Here is a 23754-nt window from a genome sequence, read left to right as displayed (position 1 = left end):
GTTCAACTCTGAGAGTGTACACATGTTTTTTTTTACTGAGGGTTTTTTCTACCGTGTATGCAAAAAAGGGGGCTTAGTTCAGCTCCCGATAATCTAAGACCTATCTGGTAGCCACACCAATGGAAATGTAGTCTTTAAACTCTGGGTCAACCCGATTAGGGAGGGAAATCACTGTGTGACAGCTAGCTAGAGTCAGTGCGTGGATATTAGAAATTACTTTTTTTGCTGGGTTTATTATATTACTTTCATTAATGGTCAGTTTGATTATAATTAAGTCTTAAGGTCATTTAAAAAGTTCACAAAGAGTTCAAGATGATAATGTGGGGGGAAATCAAGTCAATTAGGTAGAGCTTTCTTTTTCTATCTCTTTTCATTTTTATTGCTGGATAACTTTACCCCCTCCAGCAACAGTCCTGGAGGGAGAGGCTGTAGTTCATGTAAATTAACATATTAAATAATGTATCTTGAAAGTTGGAGGCCAAACCCCTTATCGGTTATGATTTGAAAATAATGATGATTATGATTATAAAATAAACATGCAGTTTTGTTTTCACTTCCTGAATGAATCTGAATGAAATCCACTGAGGTTCATTAGAGGTAGCAAAGAGACCTGCCTCCCCGGATCGACTGTGTTGTTTAGAACATTACCTGTAATTGTAATTGCAGATTAGCCTGGATAATAAACCAGACCGAATCAGCCGTTGGCAACAAAAAAAAAAGCCTGCCGGCGGATTACGGTCTGGAGAGGCTCAATAGAGCGTCGCAGTCCCTCCCCCTTTCAGAACAACGAGTGGCCCAGGAAATAAATCCCAATGCATTTTTCCCATAGGCATTTCTTAAAGTATTTATTTAAAGACGCTTACGCCGCGGACAAAGCCAACTCGGATCGTGACAAATCATGACAATGAACACAATGTTTTGTGTTCATTGTCATGATTTGTCACGATCCGAGTAACCGTCTTTAAATAAATACTTTAAGAAATGCCTATGAGGAAAATGAACGGCGATTTATTCTCCGGGTCTCTCGAGGGGGCGGGACTGCGACGCTCTATAGTACGCCCATTTCCTACACCAGAGAACTGGTGTGGCCAATCGGGACACGGTATGCAATATGGGCGGGCTTTGGTACAGTGACGTTCAACGCTTGAGACCTTTGACTGACAGTATAGCTCTGACCAATTGCGTCAAAGAGAAAATGTTTGAACCCGCCCCCCCGGGAAGCAAGATCCATACACAGCATCTCCAGACTCAAATACCACACGACAGTGTGGTATTTGAGTCTGGCTTATTAGCCAGGCTACTTGCAGATATGGTGATGAGTGGTAGTGTCTTAATGTGCTGTATAAATCGATATTTTAGTTGCATATTATCAAATAATCAAATTGAACGCATAATAATTTCCCGCACGCACACACTCACGCACACACACACACACACACACACACACACACACACACACAGACACACACACACACACACACACAGACACACACACACACACACACACACACACACACACACACACACACACACACACACTTGCAAAGGTTAATTATATACATCCACAAGTAATTATATGGCTCCATGCACTTACATACTCCAATTACATTGGTGCTCATTCACTCACTCACTCACTCACTCACTTTATTCGTGACTAGATATATTCCCATTCCCATACATCAAATCAGATTTGATATTTGCTGCTATGCTCATAAGTATAAGTCTTATTTTGCACAAGAGACAGCAGAACTCTGGGCACGCACTTTGTGAATTTGATATTTGTTTTGATATTTGATATTTGTTTAGATATTTGTGCTGAAGTTGAATTGAATTATGCGCACTGAGGCGCACATACAAACACCAGCAGAAAGCCAGGCCCCTCGACGCCTCGTTACCACAGGTTGGGAGAAATGGGTGAATAAAGAGCTCTCAGTCACAGGTGGCTCATCTGGGAGAAGCTCACCACTGGGAGACAGCCTGACCTGAGGGAGTACCGTCAAGCGACCTGGGGAAAAAAACAAGCCCAGTGGTCCACTCCTATACCATGGACATTTTCATAGAAAACGGTCCCATGCTGCCACAGTGTGGGGGTGGTGGCCGCATGGGGCTGGAGCATGAAGGAAGTGCAACGAGCCAGGGGATCTGTGGGGAGGGGAGGAGGTGGGTTTGCACGCAGGAGGGTATCTGGGGGATGGGGCTCCTGGGGGCTGTTAGAGGGGGTGGGAAGGTATCTGGGGATGGGGGATGGGCTCCTGGGGGTTGTCTATAGGGGGATCTGGGCTCGGGCTCTTGTTGGCATATTGAGTGTTGCCGAGTGAACTCGTCTGTTGTGTTCCATTTGTGCCGTTCTTTAGAATAGACGTGATGCAATATTTCTGTCCCTGGGAATACCTGGGGGGCAAGAGTGATTCATTAAGCTCACACTCTGTTACACACATGTAGGGCTAAGAAACCCACGCACGCACATACAATACGAATGCATACATAAACACGTGCTCATGCAATCCCTCGGCCCCGGCTTTCACTCACTCACACACACACACGCGCATGCACGGCGCACGCACGCACGCACGCACGCACGCACGCACGCACGCACGCATACACTGCAGACTGGCTTTCACAACGTGGAAGTGCCCACACACTACATACACAAGAGACTCATCATAAACGAGGAGATTCAGCCGAGGACGCCGACAACTTGAATTTGTCTTCTCTATTCCAGGCTGCGCGGCGTGGGGGTATGTGGGGGTGCGTTAGTCCTGTTGGATGAGCACACACGATGATGAGGATGCGGCTGGGAGCATGAGTTCTGACCGAGAGGACTATGACATGGTCTGTCACAAAGCTGTGACCCTGATCGTTGACCTGTGCCTCCACAACAGTCCACTTTTGGATCAGAACTCGTGTCAGGATTTTCTCTTCTTGTTGTCCAGACAGAATCCAGACCACAAAGACCCAGGTAAGGACAGTTACTAACTCAATATCTAGCCTATTCTGCAAATATCACAGTGGCTTTCCTCATGAGCACAGTCCTCGGTGTTCATTTAACTTGTAAAGTGTACAAATATACAATATTTGTACTCTCTCTCTCTGAGTTACAAGACCGAACTTGCTTCTGTTGAATGTGATTTTAATGTACTTTTAGGGATATGTGTTTCTAATGTTTAAACTAAATAAAAGGTGGCGAGTCTTCATCAGGGCAAGTATACTCTATTTATAATCTATTTATATTTTCCAAAGACCCATGACTCCTCCATCTCATTTTCCTTTTCCACGTATATGTACAAAATGCTCTGAGGGGGGTCCACTATAGCCAGGCTTTCTAAGCCATGAATCCAACCCTTAATGAGTTTTCGTGACCCCAGGGCAGAGAGCAATAGGTACAATCCATAGTGACACATTTCGGCTTGCCTCAAAGTACAGCGTTCCCTTACCACGAAGACAAATCCCTGTAGGGTGACAAATGCCAGCTGATGCTGTCCTCACCATTCAGCCTTACTCTTAGTTAGCTTACAGTTACGGGCAACGTAGTTAAACCATTTGTAAAATGAATGTTGCCGCGTGGGTGGATACTAGTGCTGTGAAAATGAATGGAGGGTCACCCTGGCAAGAAGTAGCAATGCTCGAAACTAATGGTATGCCTATACTGTAGTAGCCAGGTTTTTGAGCGGTGCCTCCATTACGGAGCCATCTATGTGTGTCCCTAATGTGTACGTACGTCGTGTGTATGTGTCCAAGCACAGAAAGCTGCAATATGGTAACTGTCAGTTCTCCACTGTTTCGGACGCGGGAAGGCTCGTCGGAAAAGGGGCCGGCCCCCTGGGGGGCATTCCCATAGGGGTCTGGGGATGGTCCGTTCCCCCATGCGGTAACTCTGTCATTTCTCTACCGTTTCGGACGCGGGAAGGCTCGCCGGAACCGGGCAGCCCCCCCCCCCCCCCCCCTCCTGGGAGTCTGGATGTTCAATAGTTGCACCGCTCAGTTCACACAGGTGTGATCTTTTAATCTACAATGGCTCTTTGGACTTGTTCACGAGGGAACATGTGTACACCCCTGTGAATGTTGCTTAGTTAATATAATGTAGTAGCCTTCCCTAGTCCCTTTTTGACATTATCTTATTGTTATTAATGTTTCTTTTAAGACAGAGAGAGGGCTGTACAGAGAAGCATCCACACTTGTGAATTGTAGCTTTGGATGAGTTGTTGTTCAAGCTTGAATGTATTAGCATATTCAATATATTAACCAGAATGCTCGCCCCAAAACACACTCAGAGGTGCTATGAGTGGTCTGGCTCTGCATTTCCTCAACAAAATGAAAAAAAAAAAAAAAAAAAAAAACATGTTTATATTACTCCTAAACATTTTGCCAAACATCTTGTTGTTTAAAGTAATCTCACGTAAATCATTATTTCATAGAACATAAAGTCATCCTTTACTTAACAACTTACAGCTATCGTGTATCACATGGTTACATCCACACATGTTCACATTCACTTATAATAAGGGGGCCAAGCACGCAGTGTGTAGGCACCTTATTGCATTTGTTAGTTTTATTATCATTATTCTTGTGCTTTGGCATAACCGCGCAGTCTGTTTTTACAAAACTTGCAAGGATCATGCAAAATTGCAAGGAAATTAAACTCACAAACCATTGGCCAAAGTGTGGTGCCATTGAGTGATTGAGCAGTAGGTCCTACTCAGTCACGACTCATGTTTGGTCCGATGTGAAGCAGAACAAACAAGCCGGTCGAGATATCGCTGGTAGTCCGGCAGCCAGCTTGTGGGGTGGGAAATTTGGTACTTTTTAATTGGCCTAAAATATTGACTATATACATACATTCACATACATCCACTTGCTGACCAGCTGTCGGTATTTCTAGGGGTTTATGTGATCCTACCATTAACATCCTATAAGGCAAAAACTACACATTTTTTACTTTAAGTAGCATGTGACATGTCAAACTAGGGGGTTTTCATGATTCTGAATACATTCCAAGCATTCGTTTTGCACAAAAAACACTCCTTGGGCTAAAAATGGCCATAGCCATCATCACAAATGTGATGAAATGTGATGAGGTCAGCACATTTTGGGCACATTTGGGCAAATGGCTATGGCCGTCTTTAGCCCAAGGAGTGTTTTTTTGTGCGGAACTAATGCTTGGAATGGATTCAGAATCATGAAATCCCCTTAGTTTGTTAATGACTAAGGGGTGTTAATGGTAGGAATACATATAAACCCTTATAAAACAAATTGCTTAATACCGACAGCCGGTCAGCAAGTGGATTCATGAATGTATATTATGTATTGTTATATAGACAATATTTTAGGCCAAATTTCCCACATAACCCATTTTGGTGTTAGCATCATGTTATGCTTTAGCTATTGAAAAATAGCAGATCTACAAGCTCATAGCGCGCCACTCGGTGGCGCGCTATGAGCTTGTAGATCTGCTATTTTTGAAAAATCTAAGAACGACTGACACAGAAACATAGCTTTTTCAGAAAACTGTCAGGATGTAGAAGACATTTCTTAGAATCTGATCTTAGGTCAAAATAACAAAAGAAGCCTGTCGGCTGCCGGACTAAGGTGTATTTTTACTGCGGTGATGGCAACAAGGACTGGCTGTCGTGAGTGGAGGCAGGTGTGCAGTGGATACGGCCAGTGTTTAGTTAGTAACTATGGAATTAAATATATCCGGGAATCGGGACACAAGTCACACAACACTGCTGTGTTGCACGTAGGAACATAAATTTGGTCGTTAAATAACATTGATTGCGCTGCAATCATTGCAGCTGCTACTTGTGCAGAGAGACGGATCGCAAGTTATAGGCCTATAAAGTTTAAACACATCTTTGGTGGGGATAGATTCTCTATGGACATTGGGACTGTCAGTCCGTGTGTGTGTGTGTGTGTGTGTGTGTGTGTGTGTGTGTGTGTGTGTGTGTGTGTGTGTGTGTAATAATGTGTATGTGTGTGTGTCTGTCTTGTCTTGTGACATTATGTGACAATTGCAGGAGTTGAAGAATTACTTTTTTTCTATGATTTGTCATCAAATGATTGGCTTCCATCAAGGAATACATTTAACTCCTGTGTTTAACTGTGCATAGCTGAGTACTAGGATGCGCAATGCGGTAGGTCTACGGCTCTACGCAATATATAATTTATGCACGCACGCATCCGCCTGGGTGACAGCAGACTGCTGGGCGAGCGCTGGTGCTTTGGCATGGTGGAGGAGGTTTTCATGTGACCTGTGACCCGGTATTCCATAGGTTTTGCAGAGTTATGAAGCTCATGTTGCCCTGTGACTTACATTTGAGAGGTCACGCTGCCCACTGACTTTAAAATAGTATTAGTTCTGGCCCCGCCAGTGTCTTGATATGAATTGTTTTGTTTCCCGAATGCCATAACATAACATGTTTTTGCAGGCTTGTATTATACTAACTGCACTCATAGTGACGTCCTTGCGGTATTCTGTATTCGGACTATCTCTGCCCCGTGAGATAGTTCCTGTATGCAATATTCAGAGACGTCTTGCATTATCTGTCCATTTGCAAACAAATATGTTTTTTGACCTTGTTGTTCGACACGTTTTTCCGGTGTATTGATTACGATATGCTATATTAACCCTGTTCAATTTGAACATGGGCAGAGATCTTTGTGAAACGCTGTCCGCATTGCATGCCTTCTTCTCTCCCGGTATAATGGTGAATATATCTGATTGAACCTCCTCTAAGTTCTGCTTGTCTGAGTTCTCTTCCTTGTGTCTGTCAAATTCATTCTAAGGTATTTTGGTTAACTCTGTTATACTCTGACTTTTACTCATTATAGTCTAAAAGGTTCTAGAACCACTTCAGTATATTGTTACAGGCCCTTTGCCTCAGTGTTTGGTGAAGAGTATTTATGGTACTTAGAGTACTTTCAAAAGTAGTTTTACAGCTCCAAGCTCTCTAGCTCTAGCTATCGATCCTATATCAGTATTTATTTTATTACAGTCTTTATACAGTCCTTGGTCTTATACAGTATTATGGTAGATTTATATCTATTAAGCCCGTCTAGAGTTTAAATGGACAGGTATATCAGTCCAAAAGGAGACATCGAAGAGGAATGATGAGTGATGGGGAAGGATCAACATATGGAATATCAGCTCGGCTCCATATATGGAGATCTAAGGGTTGCTGGCCAATATTGATGACATCAGGGATCTCCATATATGGGCTTAATATTGATGAGGGATCTCCATCCCTGATGATGTCACGTGATGTCACGTGCCCCGACCAACCAACGCACTGACAGGAAATGCACGATTCCATAGTTAACTGCGAACTTCGGTCGCAATAATACTAAAATATTTAATTGTTCAATTTGAGCATTTAAAAAGGTAATATGTAAAGTAATATTAAATAAATTACTCTTGCTCAGACAGTAACATGCAAACGAAAAATATTATTATTAAAATGAAGGTAATCGGCCTGGACCGTGGCTCAGCGGTCCAGGCACCTTGGCCGGTATAGCCCGAGTCTGGCAGTGTGCCGCGGGTTCGACTCCCGATCCCGACGGTCTTTACTGCATGTCACTCCCCCATTTCCTGTCAGCATACTGTGTGTCCCTCTATAAAGAATATAAAATAAAGGCAAAAGCAGCAAAAAAAAATATATATATATGAAGGTAATCGAACCCAGGACCTTCTTGCTGTGAGGCAACAGGTCTACCGACTGTGCCACCGTGCCCCCCAGGAGCGACACATCTTATGCAGGTTGCCATATTGGTTTTTCCGGGACTCGTCAGAATCATCACTTCCTCCTCAGTGACATCACTTTAGTTCCTCCCAAGGAAGCTTAGAGGAGGAATGGACAGGGTCACGTGACTGGGCTGCGCCATGGCACTTTCATGGATGCTTTCATGGGAGCCAAACTACATGACCCGGAGGTTCGGCAGAATGCACTGGAGTCAATGAGAGCTCAGTGACCAGCTCATGAACACGCACCATTTCGGAAATGACAGACCTTTTGTAAAGTAATCGCTTCTGGAAAATAACAGAAGACATGTAACACATTATTCTCTGTAAAACACCTACATTCATTCAGCACCTGTCTGTCTGTCTGTCAACTGTCTGACATTTTATCTAGACTCTACTACTCTCAATTTGGCACTGCCTGGGGGGGGGGGTTCTTCTGGTTTGATAACGGGGTGGCCCCCATTATTGCTGCTTGCAGCTATTACCTAATTATTATACGATTTATTTTCGTCGATTCCATCTTCGAGGAAGTGTTTAACATCAATGTGGTCCGTCATTGTCAAAAGTAGAGTGATGCCTGTTGGGAACACATGTCACTCTCAGTTTGTCAAAGCCCCTCTTGTTCCCATTGTATCCTGTATATGTCACTGCTCAGGACAGGCAGGTGTTGGACCCAATCGCAGACAAAGGCAGAGGACAGACCGGTCGAATACAAGGGGGGGTTTATTAACCAAAACAGGAGATCAGGAACATACACTGAAACACGAGGAAACGAGGAAAAACTAGGAGCAAGGGAAAACACTAGGAACATGGAGAATCACGAGGAGCAAAAAAAACACTGACTTACATTTACGAACGAACAAGGAACTAGTAAAAACACAAGGGCATACTTATAGACGAGGACTAACTAGGCACAGGTGAACGACTGACAAATCAACACAGGTGATTGGCTGGGGGACTAAGAGGACACAGGTGGAAAACAAAGACTAATCGCAAGTTTAGACAAGGCAGGTATGCAGAACTACAGGGGCATACAGGAAGGCACAAAACAAGACTACAAAAATAAAGGTACACAGGTAAAAGGTGAAACTCTTAACTGCAACTATAAGAAACAGGAAAAAACACAACACTTCAAAATCACAGGAAAACACCAACTAAAAACAAAGGAACACAGGAAGATTACAGCAGGGATACAGAACACGGACACAGAAGTCACGGACCATATTTATCCCATTCTGACCGGGCACCCATTTTGGTGTTGGCATCATGTTATGCTTTAGCTATTGAAAAATAGCAGATCTACAAGCTCATATCGCGCCACCGAGTGGCGCGATACGAGCTTGTAGGTCTGCTATTTTTGAAAAAAATCGAAGAACGACTGACATTTTTTGAATCTGATCTCAGGTCAGAATGGGTTCGTCAGACCAGTGTGTGTCCGGCGGAAACCTTGTATGAATCTGATCTCAGGTCAGAATGGGTTATTATCAGAGTACTTAGTGCAGTCCTCATTAACATATGACTCGGAGGCCGTCTTTGACGCCAGTACTATACGACATCAGAGATCTACATTTATAGTCGGGAAACGGACGCAGACAGACGGACAGATTTGAAGTCGATTGGTCAGGCGGTTCGCGAGATTCATAGAAGGATTGTGTAAAAGAAAAGCTACAAATCAATACTTTATACTTTATACTTTACTAGTCCTTACCCGTTCTGATATATTTCAACTTGTATAATATATTTGTGTGTGTGTGTGTGTGGTTTTTTATGAATAAAAACAGCAGTATAACATTAAAGTATTCTTCCAAATGCATGGTAGGGAAACGTTTTCATGGCAAGAGCAAGGACCGCAACATTTACACTTATTAGCCCACAGAGCCCCATTTGAAAAGTATCAAGGACCCCCCAGTTTGACATGCACCTATATGGACAGTCGCACAGATCCAATTTGCAGGTGGATTTGCGTCCAAAACGGTCTCAATTGTGAGCTTTGGCTTGAGAGAACTTATGGCTTTTGCAACCTGTGATGTTGTGAGCTTGTAGATTAGCTGTTTTCACCGGAGCGTGCGCTGTAGCCACTTCATGCTGTGTGTGTGTGTGGCTTATGTTCAAGACAGTTGTATCTCGTGTTGTGTTTATAGCGAACTGAAAAGTGAAAATGGCCACGCGATGACGCACGCGCACACATACGCACGTGCGCACTCACAGTTTAAGTAGTTTACACACACACATGCTCACAGCGAAAGTAGTCTGCACACACACACACACACACAACCTCCGTGTTGGCTGGGGGCGGTGTGAAAAAGGGTATAGGTGCGTGGAAGAATGCGCTAGGGTCCTTGAGGCTGTTCTTCGTGGCATGTTGTTTGTTCTGTTGTATGTAGTAATTGTGTCGATGCGTAAGGGGGTTGGAATTGGAAATATCCCGATCGCTCGGCCGCTGTCTATTGCGAGCAAAATTGACAGCGGGCGAAACAACTCAAGTTACGCGGAAAACTGTGTCCCAGTATTAATCAGTGACCGTCAAAATGCAATTCACTTGTGACACTGGTGACACGTGATTTCTGGGGAGAGGAGTTTTGCCGCCCTGTGGCTGCGGGGGGTACTGCATGCGTTTTTAATTCACTAATAAATTAATTAATAATCATTAATGTGTGAAATCGAAAAAAGGGCTCCGTTACGCCCTCCATATTCATATGGTCAATGCCTGTGTGGGAGCGATTGGTGCAGGCAATGAGGAGATAATGAGGAGATAATGCGGTCGGACACACACTCACACACACACACACACACACACACACACACACAGACATTCGGTGAATTATAGTATGATGATGATGATGATGATAACAGCGATCTTTGTGTGTTTGTGTGAATCATAGCGATGATTTCATTGGCTGATCGCCCCATAGAGATGGCATTTTATTGGCTGAGCAAAGAAAAAGAAAGAAAGAGAAAGAAAAGTGAAGACGCAAATTGCGCTTGGCCGGAATGTGACCGCTCGCTATATCCACAGGTTTGTGTGTATGTTGAAAATGGGGGGGGGGGGGGGGGGGGGGGTTTGGTTAAATTTTGGTGTAATTTTGACAGACGGACAGACAAACAGAGACTAGTCGCTGTCCATGGTGCTAGACTTTGATTGGCTGAGCACGGAATGCGAGGATGACGTTCTCATCATCATACGTGTGTGTGTGTGCGCGCGTGTGCGTGCGTGTGCGTGTGCGTGTGTGTGTGTGGAACTCTTCAGCTTTTACATGACCGGGGGGAGGGGGCCTCAGGTATATTACTTCAGAAATATCGAGGACCTGCACTTCCTCCATGATGGATCCTTCATGTTCACAGGCTACATGTCACACCAATCCCTCTGTCACCCCACATCATCCTCAACCAAGGAGCCGAACGTACGTCACAGTGCCACCGGCATCCGCTACTGAGCACTGGGGACATTAAATGCCACTGCATGTTATCAAGCCGTCGATGTGAATCACTGCTGCCACACGGAGGCTCGTGAAGGCTGCTTCTCCTTGGAGGATAGGTTGGCTAATATAATGGTGGGGGCAAAGTACTAACCGTTCTCCTCAGTTTCTGTGCTGCACGGTTACAATATTACGGTATATAAACCCACAAAACAATGTGAGCCTGACTTTGAGTCACGGTGAAAAAGAAGAACATCTTTGTTAGCCACTTAAACATGTTCATACTCTATACTTCATTGTACATAAATAAATAAAAAGAAGCTAGATCTGCAACTTTTTTTGTGAATGTTTGCCTATTGTTTGCCTATTATGACAGACCCAGAATAGGGCACTTACTAGGATCCATAAACATCAGCGTTCCCGCTTGATTTAATCTGATTTAATCTAGTTCAATAAGATTATTAAGTATATACATTTTTGCCTATTGAAGTCATATAATCTCTATGACACAAAGCAACAAAAACACAGTTTGTGAGCAGAGCAAACGCTGCTGCTGCTGTAGCTGCTGCTGTCTCAGGCTGAGAACAGCAGTGTCATTTTAGTGGAATTCTGACCTGAGATCAGATTCATACGAGGTTTCCACTGGACACACACTGGTCTGATTAACCCATTCTGACCTGAGATCAGATTCTAAAAATGTCAGTCGTTCTTCGATTTTTTTAAAATAGCAGACCTACAAGCTCGTATCGCGCCACTCGGTGGCGCGATATGAGCTTGTAGATCTGCTATTTTTAAATAGCTAAAGCATAACGTAATGCTAACACCAAAATGGGTTCCTGTATAGAATGGGTTAGTGGAATTCCTCACTGCATTGTGTACATTTGTGTTGCCCTCGAAAATATCCCCTCACTTAGTGGAAATCAGCTGTGATAAGATGTAGAGAAATTCTTAGATGTAGTGGGGGGAAGGGGAAATTGAAGTCCCACGTCTTGAGGAATACTGGACAACTCACCCCGGTGCTTGCCCGTTTTTCCTCCCGGAATTTTCACCAATATGCTATTGGCTGTTTGTATTCTTTTTGGAAAAATATAAAAAAAAACTCCTGTGGAAAGGCTATATTATTTTACTTATATTGACCCTATAAACAATTTAGTATTATTTAGTATATGTAAGGTTTTGCCCAATGGTACCTCGTCAGATAATCCCCCACATATCCCACAACAACTTCTGTGAACAGACTTCACTGTAGTAGCTTTTCATAAATTATATTTGTACTTAGGCTGTTCTGCTGTCATGAAAGTTTATAGTTAGAGAAATTCAAAGTCCAGCCGTCTGCTGTCAAGCCTCTCTCCCACCCCTCACTGGGGAGAATTCTGGGAGGAAAACAGAAACGGGGTGAGTTGTCTTGTTACCGTCTTGAGTCATGTGTCAGACAGTGTTCCTGTTTAGCCCATTCTGAACGGGCACCCATTTTGGTGTCGGCATCATGTCGTGCTTTAGCTATTGAAAAATAGCAGATCTACAAGCTCATATCGCGCCACCGAGTGGCGCGATACGAGCTTGTAGGTCTGCTATTTTTTGAAAAATCGAAGAGCGACTGACATTTCTATAGAATCTGATCTCAGGTCAGAATGGGTTCATCAGACCAGTGTGTGTCCCAGTGGAAACGTCGTATGAATCTGATCTCAGGTCAGAATGGCTTAGAGGGGCTAAACTCTGCAGGCTGCATTTCATTCCAAGCACGACATCACGGCAGACGTACCTGTACCTGCTCCAAGAGGAACCACGAGATAAATGACAGTCCTGACTCCCGAGCACCATCTCACACTGCTGAGGAAACATCTCCCAAACGAGCGGCTGCCTGCCAGCGATATTGATATTCACTCCGGAGGGTAGAGAGTACAGGCTGGAAAACATGTCCCCCAAGCTTTCTCTAGCCCACACTTTAGCCCACAATGCGCACACACAAACGAAAAAATGATGTATCCTCACACACACACTAATACTAATAACACTTTCCAGCTGCAGCTTCAGGTGTTTAGCATCGAATTGAGCGAGGCTTATTTCGTGCACATTATTTCTCAAAAGACACGCGCGTCTCAGGCGAGAGGTTTATTAAGCTAGACCTCTGGCTGACAGACGGCATTAGCATCAGATCGTTTTTTTTTTTTTTGCATTCCCACTGGCCCTGCTCCTCCTCCGTCCCTGTTTCTTTGCCTGGACGGACGGATGGCGCATTGCAGGTCGACTCCAAAACAGCACAAAACCTGGAACATCAAATGAACTGCATTGTATAGAACCCCCAGCAGAACCACAATGCCTTTCAATAAGTCTATATACTTTCTGTGTCTTTCATAGACACAGCATTTCACAGCAGACCACAAAAGAACATCTGGTAGCTGTATACGTCCCTGTTGTGAGAGATAATGTGACATTGCTGTCAGGCTTGGAAACCTCATCTGTTTATCATTTCCGGTTGTGAATATCTATTTTTAAATATCTTAAAAAAAGTGTGTGTGTGTGTGTGTGTGTGTGTGTGTGTGTGTGTGTGTGTGTGTGTGTGTGTGTGCATGCATGCATGCATGCAACAGTGTGTGTGTGTGTGTGTGTGTGTGTGTGTGTGTGTGTGTGTGTGTGTGTGTTTATTTATTTATTTTAATTTCCATTTCTGCAAAGCAGCAAGATAGATATGCTTTGACTCTTATCTTGAGAGACTAACAAGTTCACATCGTGACACGGTGTGAGCTTATAGATCAGTTATCTTTGCACCCTACGATGAAGTATAAATTGGGGCATTCATTTATGAAAAACCATAAAGAGATGAAATATGGAGTGTGGACATACAAGGTTTCCTCCCTAGTGGTGACAATATGGATGCATTTCTGTGTATTGTATCGCACTCTTCAAGGATGCATAACATTATTGTTGGCAATTATGAGAGCTATAAAACACTTTGTCATCATCTTTACAGCATGCAAAGTGGGTAAATTGTTCTAATCAACAGAGCAAGACGGATACAGCATAAACTGTAAACAACCCTAACCGCTGTGAGCATTCACTGCCCATCTTCCTTCAATCCCTCCTTAATCCATTTTGGGCGGGGACCCCTTTTGGTGTTTTAAGCATTCTGTTCTACTTTAGCTATTGGAAAATAGCAGATCTACAAGCTACGAGCTTGTAGGTCTGCTATTTTTGAAAAGTCGTAAAAATGTGGTGCAAATCTTTGAATATATATTTCAGAGCGAACATTTTTAACTAAAATATTGGCTTCTGGGGGGGGGTTCCCTGGAACTACATATTTTGAGATGGGGGTCCAATAGAGATAATTCTGGGGGTCCTTGACATGAAAAAGGTTGAGCACCACTGACATAGAAACATGGGTTTTTCAGAATTTAGGATTTAGAAGCCTTTTTTTTTTTAATCGACTGTCCAAAATGGGTTAAGATCTCACAGCACACATAGTCAGCAGTGAGGTTGCTGTTAAAAGTGTCTGGATGAAAGGGTGGCTTGAAATCAAATGGATTGGGGACATTTTATGGTAGGGTCAGCATGCCGGGTTGAGGAGGTGTAAAACTAAAATGTAATGGCCAAGAAGGACGTGTTTTTCATTAACCCATTCTGGGCGGGAACCCCTTTTGGTGTTTTAAACATTATGTTATAATTTAGCAATTGAAAAATATCAGATCTACAAGCTCGTAGCGCGCCACCGAGTGGCGCGCTACGAGCTTGTAGGTCTGCTATTTTAGAAAAATCGTGAAAATATGGCACAAATCTTTGAATATATTATTCTTTCAGAGCGAACGTTTTTTAACTCAAATCTTTGCTTCTGAGGGGGTTTCCCGGAACAACATATTTTCAGATGGGGGTCGGTGTCCAATTACATATCATTTTTTGGGGTTTCTTGACATGAAATATGGAGCACCACAGCACCGATACAGAAACATCTTTCAGAAAACTGTCAAAATGTAGAAGACATTTAAAAAAAAAATCGACGTCAGGCCTAAAATGGTTAAAATTAATGTCCTATAAAGACAGAAGTCAGAGCGCGGCAGTTGAATACCAATCACTAGCTTCTGTAGGTTTGTCTGTGACTGGCATTTTAAACTGGAACGGTCTTCTTTCTCTCAAGGCTTCAGATTGTTTTCTTTTTCCCAAATTTGATTTAGAAGATCGATACATAGCGTGTTGTGTGTGTGTGTGTGTGTGTGTGTGTGTGTGTGTGTGTGTGTGGGGGGGGGCGTAGCTGATTTCCTGGGATCTTTTAGCCATCTCAGTGGAATACTACACGGTTATTTGCTCACAACACTGTGGGCTATCATGTGAATTGACCTCTGTTAATGATCTTTTCCCCTTTCTTTTTAAATAATTGTTCCTCTACACAACGTTGTTCAAAGAGTGCTCTCCTAAAATAGCTTGCTTTGTGCTCGTTTTTTAACACAAAATAGATTAAGGTCATTAATGACAAAGAGGTTTAGGGGATGAATTATGTAGAATACGTCTGTGCCTTCGGTGAACCAGAGCTCCGTGCCAAAGCTGCTCTCCGTGGAGCAGTAGCATTGGTTTATTGATTTGAGAATCAGCGCCCCCCCCCCAGGCCCCAGGCAAGCTCTGTGGACCCCACAGTGTGATGGGAAGAGCCTCATAATGGGGAGAAACAGGAAGAAGTGCCAGAGCCTTGTATATTGTTTTTGTTCCCCCTTTGGAGTGTATATATACAGCAAATGGGAATTGCTAGTATGGATTTCAAACCAGGAAGGAAATAATCTCTGGTATAGTACCGTATTATGCTGAATATAAGATGATTTGACTCTGATTATAAAACGACCCCCATTTTTCAAGACTTATTTGTGGAAAATGAACATTGATTGTAAAATAGTCTAGTCCCCGATTATAATACGACCCAGTTTTTCCATTGGAAAAAAATAACATAGTCTTATATTCAGACCATAGACTGTAAAAAATATGGACAAAGCGTTCCCCGGGTCTAACATGGACGTAAAATGAAGCCTGTTATTCCTGCACTGTAAGTCGCCATCTTTCTAGATCCGTTTGGGCCCAGCTGGCCATTGGCTGGCTCCGTTTGGGCCCAGCTGGCCATTGGCTGCCCAGACAACGAGGCAGGACTTCCCCCCTTCTTCTCCGTTGGTTTTTATTTTGACTCGAGTGGGTGGGGACTCCCAATCATAGACTGTAACGGTAGCCACGCCCCTCAGAACATACGCGACTTTATTGTCATTTATTTTATAAATGGGACCATCATTTTCCAAAAAGAATATTATGACATTAGAAATGAGGTGAAGTTGGGCCCAAATACATGGACTTCTATGGGGCTATGGGTTTTTTTGGGTCCAGTGACAGCGCCACAACAGGCCATTATATGAACTTTCAGGAGTTTCAGGCTTCACAAAATATCTGTCTGACTGCCCCCCTGATTCAGACAGAAATGTTAATAGGGTATATTACTACAAATACTACCTTACTACCTAATGGTTGACAATGTAAATAAAGTTATTTGAAGCTGATTGTGCACCGGAATGGACTCTAGATGCACTGGCATCTTTATTGTAGTTCGGACATCGTTGCGATTATCTTTCTCAGTCGTGAGAGTGGAACAACAGACGTAAACACAACGTAATTATCACCAATACACAAACAATTACCTACAGTGGTAGGATTGGTCTTAATTATAGGCATGCTCACTGCTCTTTCTTTCATTGTCGACGTGCAGGCAAATAAATACTTGCCTCAAGTACAGCGATCCGCTGGGTATTTATGTATGTACTGTATGTAGACCTACTGTATGTATGTATGTCAGTGTCCTCCAACATTGATTGATTGATAATTTTATTAGACAATAAGATGCAAACAGTACAGGGTACGTAAAGCACATTTGGTCTAAAATGTGTACCTTGCGGTCTTGTTTTCATTCGGGTCCCATGCATTCATTCACAATAACAATAATAACAACAATTTTAATATCTCAGGCCAACAGCCAATAAGGGACCTCCATTCTTGGTGACGTAACTAAGGTACGTTTCAAGGTTGGTATAATAACGGGTCTAAAGGATTTAGAATAGCAGGAGATCTAAGACTCAGAGCAGCAGTCATACCCATACAGAGAGCTCTAGGACTCAGAGCAGCAGTCGTCCCCATACAGAGAGCTCTAGGACTCAGAGCAGCAGTCATACCCATACAGAGAGCTCTAGGACTCAGAGCAGCAGTCGTCCCCATACAGAGAGCTCTAGGACTCAGAGCAGCAGTCGTACCCATACAGAGAGCTCTAGGACTCAGAGCAGCAGTCGTCCCCATACAGAGAGCTCTAGGACTCAGAGCAGCAGTCGTCCCCATACAGAGAGCTCTAGGACTCAGAGCAGCAGTCGTCCCCATACAGACAGCAGAGAGCTCTAGGACTCAGAGCAGCAGTCATACCCAGACAGAGAGCTCTAGGACTCAGAGCAGCAGTCGTCCCCATACAGAGAGCTCTAGGACTCAGAGCAGCAGTCATACCCATACAGAGAGCTCTAGGACTCAGAGCAGCAGTCATACCCATACAGAGAGCTCTAGGACTCAGAGCAGCAGTCATACCCATACAGAGAGCTCTAGGACTCAGAGCAGCAGTCATACCCATACAGAGAGCTCTAGGACTCAGAGCAGCAGTCGTCCCCATACAGAGAGCTCTAGGACTCAGAGCAGCAGTCGTACCCAGACAGCAGAGAGCTCTAGGACTCAGAGCAGCAGTCGTACCCATACAGCAGCAGAGAGCTCTAGGACTCAGAGCAGCAGTCGTACCCATACAGCAGCAGAGAGCTCTAGGACTCAGAGCAGCAGTCGTACCCAGACAGCAGCAGAGAGCTTTAGGACTCAGAGCAGCGGTTGTACCAGCAGTGGTGAGTGTACCTCATGGCGCGCTCTGGTTGCGCACAAGTAGGCCATACATGTACATGGCCTGCTCCTGCAAGTTGGCATCTCGACAGAGTGCATTTCTATAGTTGCCATCTGTGATAAACATGGTAATGCAACATGTGTTTTTAGTTGTTGTACACACAGACATAAGAGCACCTTTGTGGCGCTGGCCAAGTGAGCCACATCAGCCCAATCATCTCCTGCTAACTGTAAGGTGTGAGGTGTTACGTCTGCTCCCTTAGTGGGTGTAGTGGTGTCAGATATTGTTTTCTACCAAGTCTCCGTTAAGTTGCTGCAGGCTACATTTTTGACATAACATAATGAAGAGGAGGTTTAGTTTGTCAACACCTTTTCATTAATTGGATGGAAATATTGCATGCCTGAAAGGCTGAATAAGTTACAATGTCAGAAGCCATGAAGGATATAAGGTCATGCTTATTAATAGTACGCTGTTCTCAGATATTAATCTATATCGTCAAACGGTACAGTAGCCTACTCTAAGACTAGACTAACCTAGTCAAGTCAAGTCCATTTTATATATATAGCACATTTAAAAACAACAGCAGTCTATCACAGTGCAATAATAAAAACATGTAATACAATCGAGAAACCCCCCCCCCCCCCCAAAAAAAAAACAGGCCAAACAAACAAAATAACAACGAAAACAATGAACAACAATAAACACTAAACTTCACACTGTATTAAAACACGATACAAGATCCAAACTCCATATTCTCTATAAGTCAGTCAATGCCCCGGTGGGCATCACTGGGTTAAATTCTGAAGCTGTTCCTTTTTCTTTGCGTAGTGCATTCTTTATGTATTCATTTTTGCATGCATTATAGGTATAGTATTACGTAGATTCCCTTTTTATACTGCAGTGTAGAGTGAGCTATAGCAGAAATGAGTAAATGGTACGTGGAGGAACATGTTGTAAGCCCACAGGCCGTCGGGTTCCTTCCAATTTCCTGGAATCGCTGCCGCTTCCTATAGTTTTTGTTTTGTTTTCACTTATGCTGCCATTAACAATCCCCCGAGGAAACATGAGCCAAAAGAGGAACAGTGAGAGAGATGGGAGAGCGAGTCAAAATGTAATGTAATAACAAATAACAAGGCTAGATGGCACGGAAAGTGCATCTTTATAGGTGCATGGTGTGTGTGTGTGTGTGTGTGTGTGTGTGTGTGTGTGTGTGTGTGTGTGTGTGTGTGTGTCAAGTATAGTATATCATCAATGTGCTATATACCGGTATATATATATATTTTTTCTTTTCCCTCTGTGTGTTAAGCATGTGCAGCAGTTATATCTCATGGTTGGACCATATAATGTAACCTAATTCTGATCAGTGTTTGGGTCTATTGTATTACGCCTCTTGTGCAGATCCAAATAAAATAATTGTAAAATGTGTGTGTGTGTGTGTGTGTGTGTGTGTGTGTGCGTGTGTGTGTGTGTGTGTGTGTGTGTGTGTGTGTGTGTGTGTGTGTGTGTGTGTGTGTGTGTGTGTGTGTGTGTGTGTGTGTGTGCGTGTGCGTGCGCGCGGCATTCTTTTATGCGTGTATGCTGTGACGTGACGTGACGCGTGTACACAAAAATGGCGTTCAGGTTTCATTCAAACTAAATGGTAATGCAGTGTGTTTTTCCCCTCCACCTGCATTGCACACAGAGGAAACGACAGGGGCCAATTTGAAGTTTGTGGTGACATTTCATCCTCTGATTGTATTAGAGCACCATCCGCAAAGCAGCAATTGTCTGCCCTGAAGTGACGGTACCTGAAGCTGACAGGAACGGATGGAATGACCTTACGACTTGTCCATCAGCACAAAATAGCTTCATGCATGAAACATCCCATGTATTGCACCTCTGGGCTCTCTCTCTCTCTCTCTCTCTCTCACTCTCTGACGCATAAAAAAAAAAAAATCACGTATTGGCCCAAACTGCTAAATTATTGTGAACACAGGAAACAAGCAAACCCGCATAGAGTGAGACGAGCACTGGCGATATTCTCAACAGCTCTGGCATTCTGAGCTATGCAAAGCCCAACCAGTTGATAATAAGTATCTCCCAGAGGGGGTTTGACTGTCTGACACACAGCCAGAGAGGGTTTGCATAATCACCTGACAACACACACTGTGTGTGTGGAGGGGCTATGTTCCATTATTCATCAATATGGTCATCCATTTATAGTGCCGATTTAAAATACTGTAAGAAATATATACAGTGATAGATTGCACCCACTATGGTGAGAGTCTTCGCTCTGATGTGATTAATAATAATGACCCAATTATGACCTCATTATGAATCCATTATATAAATCCATGCGTTCGTTCTTGCGCCGTGAAATCCTCACTGTTCGTTTATCTATTTTTAACTCTGATGTAACCAAGTGGACCTGTACAGTAGCACTGACGAAATTTGACTGTCTGACATGTATTTGATGAGCATGTCCAGGAATTATAATTTATAATCGGGGCTGGGCTAAAGCCCCGTCTCTGCCTCTGTCCAGAGTTTGCTATAGCTGTGCATACACCTCTGTTTACTTTGTCCACCATACTGTAAATGGTGGTCAGATGGGCAGAATTGTTCTTGATTGTCTTACTAGTGTCAATACTCCTCTGATTTCATTGTTGGTTTTTGTCTGGATTGCAAGAAAGACCACTTTCTAGTAGTAACTGGATGCCAAATAGTTTCCCCCAAAGTTTTTACTATTGCACGGTATACATGAAGGTGATGTTTTATAATATCAGCTATTATTATATAATGGCTGTCTTTAGCCTGGACTAATCACTATGCTATATGTTTTTTATTATTATATATTATTTTGTGAGGACCACTCACCATAATCAATTACTACATATTTATATAATGCTATATTTTAATGTTTTAGGTGCCGTGTCATTAGTCAGAAGGTTCATTGTTTCCGAAATTACTATCCCTATCTCTAAACCTAACCTAAACCTAACCGCAAGCACGGGAGCAAACCTAAACCTAACTGCAAGCACGGGAGCAGCTAGTGCATGTTCGGACTAACGGGACTTAGGGTAGTTCCCATGTTTTAAGCCCTCTTGAAAGATAGTCACTTCTCTGTTAACCTGAATAACAAGCAAGCAATTAACAAGCTGCTATGGTCACATAAAATTGTCCCCACCACCTGTGAATGTGGAGAAGCAGACCGTACGAAGCAGCACTGCCTTGTTGTCTGCCCTGGCTCTACTGCTCAACGCGTGAATCTCGTTTGCGTCTGAGCATAGGCATGGCTGAGGCATGGTAACGCCCCGCCTGCCTGTGATTGGCCTGCCGACACTGCCCGTCTTGACAGTCCTCCGAGATGCGAGGTTACTCCGTGGTGAGATTGAGAAATAAATAATAAAACAAGAGAATGACAGCTTGGCACGCGCGACAGAATGCAACCTTGTAACTAACTTGTACGTTTTATTTTTTGTAGAAGAGGCAATCTAATATTGTTTATACCGTTTGCTTTGATTGGATAATTGATTGACACTTTATTTGGGTGTGTTCTAAATGAAGTGTTAGTGTTGATTATCGTGTATTTATCTAATTATAGTTAACTAATACCATTACAATAAAAAGGATAAAGATGAAGGGAAAATAGACCTTTTTATAGTACAATAATGTTTCAAGTTTACACATACAAACAAATGACACAATAATCAACACAAACACTTTATTTTAGAACACCCCCAAATCAAATCATATTACGGAGTGCATGTTCAATAAATTATTCAATCAAAGCAAACGGCATGAACAACATTAGTTTGCCCCTTCTACAAAAATAAAAGTTACAAGTTATAGTTCTCTTGTATCATACCGTACTACTCTACTGTACTATTTCTACTGTATTATTTCCCACCACGGAGTAACCTCGCATCCACCCTCTATGCATTCACCCAGAGCCATCTATGGCTCTGCATCTAGCCCCGCTCGGAACCCTATACGTACAGTTTGTTTACACTACACTTTACGTAGGGTCCCGTCCCATCTGTCCCAGACTAAATGTTATACAGACGTACTGTACATAACTTCGGGAACGGCCGTGCTGCGCTTTATTGATGGAGGTTAGATGTTTCAAAAGAAGCATATAGGAGCTATAGGAGACAACGGAATTTTCCTTTGTCGCAGAAGCCGTTAAGTGTTTTTAATCTGTGTTTGACCGTTTTGGCAGCTCTGAAATTCTCTCTTCCTTCCTTCCTTGACTTCCTTATTGACATCCCATATTGTACCGCCTCCAGCACCGACAGTGGCTATAGCTGAGTGTCCCTACGTTCCTGGCTAGCTCGTTCCATGCCTCATGGAAGTCAAGGAAGGAAGGAAGAGAGAATTTCAGAGCTGCCAAAACGGTCAAACAAAGTTAACTGCTTCTGCGCCAAAGGAAAATTCTCAGACGTTTCCGTTGTCTCCTATAGCTCCTATGCTTCCTTTGAAACATATCACAATCACTCAAAAAGCCACATCACTGACGTTTCCGACGGTATATGTACAGCTGCGTCCTATCGCGGGTTTACGAGGGACCCTCCGTAAAGTAAACATCCAAATGTCAGAAACGTTATGGGGGGTTGCCGAGAGAGGGGCTAGGTTATGCAGGGGAGACACTGAGTTGTTGGTCATTCTTTGAAGGGGCGGACGTGCCGATCTCATCATACACCTACAAATGAACAGATATAAGGCACATTGGTGTAGGAATAAACAAACGGCATACTTTGTAATTGACCGGTCTCTGATGTCTAAACTTACTTCTGTTTATTCTCATCCTCCTTTCAGGGTGGTGTTCGGGCAAATGAGTGCCCTCTGGGTATAGGCACCCCTTTTATAGTTCCGGGAGGGTGACACCAAGTGGGAAATGGATAGAAGGGGAGATTCGGGTGGACTATAATGAATGGGGTGTGTATACATTTCTATGCTAAATGCTAACTATGTATTGAGGGTGCATATACATGTAGTAGGTTTATGTAAAATGGTATTGTGTGATTGTAGGAGTGGGGAATATTGTTATTGTTACCTGGGGAATGGTATGGGCTAACCAGGAAATGGGTACCCAACCTATCCACACTTTTACTGGGCGCTGTCAAGGACTGTCTAAAGAGGACGGGACGCGGAGACCGTAAGGGCGCCGCCATGTTGCTCACATGGTGCTCCATGGAAGGAAAGAAACATGCGCAATGGGCTTTATGCAGCCATCATTCCTCGTTCAGCTTCCTTGGTCTCAACTGCGCATGTTTCTTTCCTTCCATGGAGCACCATGTGAGCAACATGGCGGCGCCCTTACGGTCTTCGCTTCTTGTCCTCTTTAGACAGTCCTTGGGCGCTGTGTGTGCCCCAGTTCCTGTTGATTTCATTGGATATCATTGGTCATCTGACCAGTTTCATTGGCTTTCATTGGATCAAATCGACAGGAACTGGAGCACACACAGCCCAGGAAAAGTGTGGATAAAAGGCAGTCTGTTGTCTCTAACCCGAGTGATGACAGGTTGCACTGAAGACTGTCAAAGTGATTGAGAAAAAATGGAACAAATGAAGCCTTACTGAAGGTTGCCCTGGACTGGTCTCCACTCATTTATCACCTTGGCCGCTCGGCACTCTCACAGTAAGTGACCTTGAGTAGTTTATTTTCATATTCTTTTGTGAACCGGGGACTCTAGCACGCGCCCTTCACCACGCTGCTATCGTGCGCCCCTGACGGCCAATTC

General features: G+C 43.5%; 1 protein-coding gene across 3 annotated transcripts in view; it reads left to right on the top strand.

Moving 5' to 3' along the window:
- Nucleotides 1-2802: 2802 nt before the first annotated feature.
- syt6a (synaptotagmin VIa) overlaps nucleotides 2803-23754 on the top strand; it is a gene marked incomplete at its 5' end in the record, with an annotated part of 70284 nt that continues 49332 nt past the window's right edge. For all 3 annotated transcript variants that reach the window (XM_083768752.1, XM_083768754.1, XM_083768753.1), the window contains one exon: nucleotides 2803-2959. In XM_083768752.1, the coding sequence (XP_083624878.1) occupies nucleotides 2803-2959 (157 nt within the window). The remainder of the gene's footprint in view (nucleotides 2960-23754) is intronic.

This window comes from Protomyctophum parallelum (genome assembly GCF_964188405.1).
Source record: "Protomyctophum parallelum genome assembly, chromosome: 7".
NCBI lineage: Eukaryota > Metazoa > Chordata > Actinopteri > Myctophiformes > Myctophidae > Protomyctophum > Protomyctophum parallelum.
The sequence above is the reverse complement of the archived record's forward strand: the minus strand, read 5'-3'. Positions and strand labels throughout refer to the sequence as shown.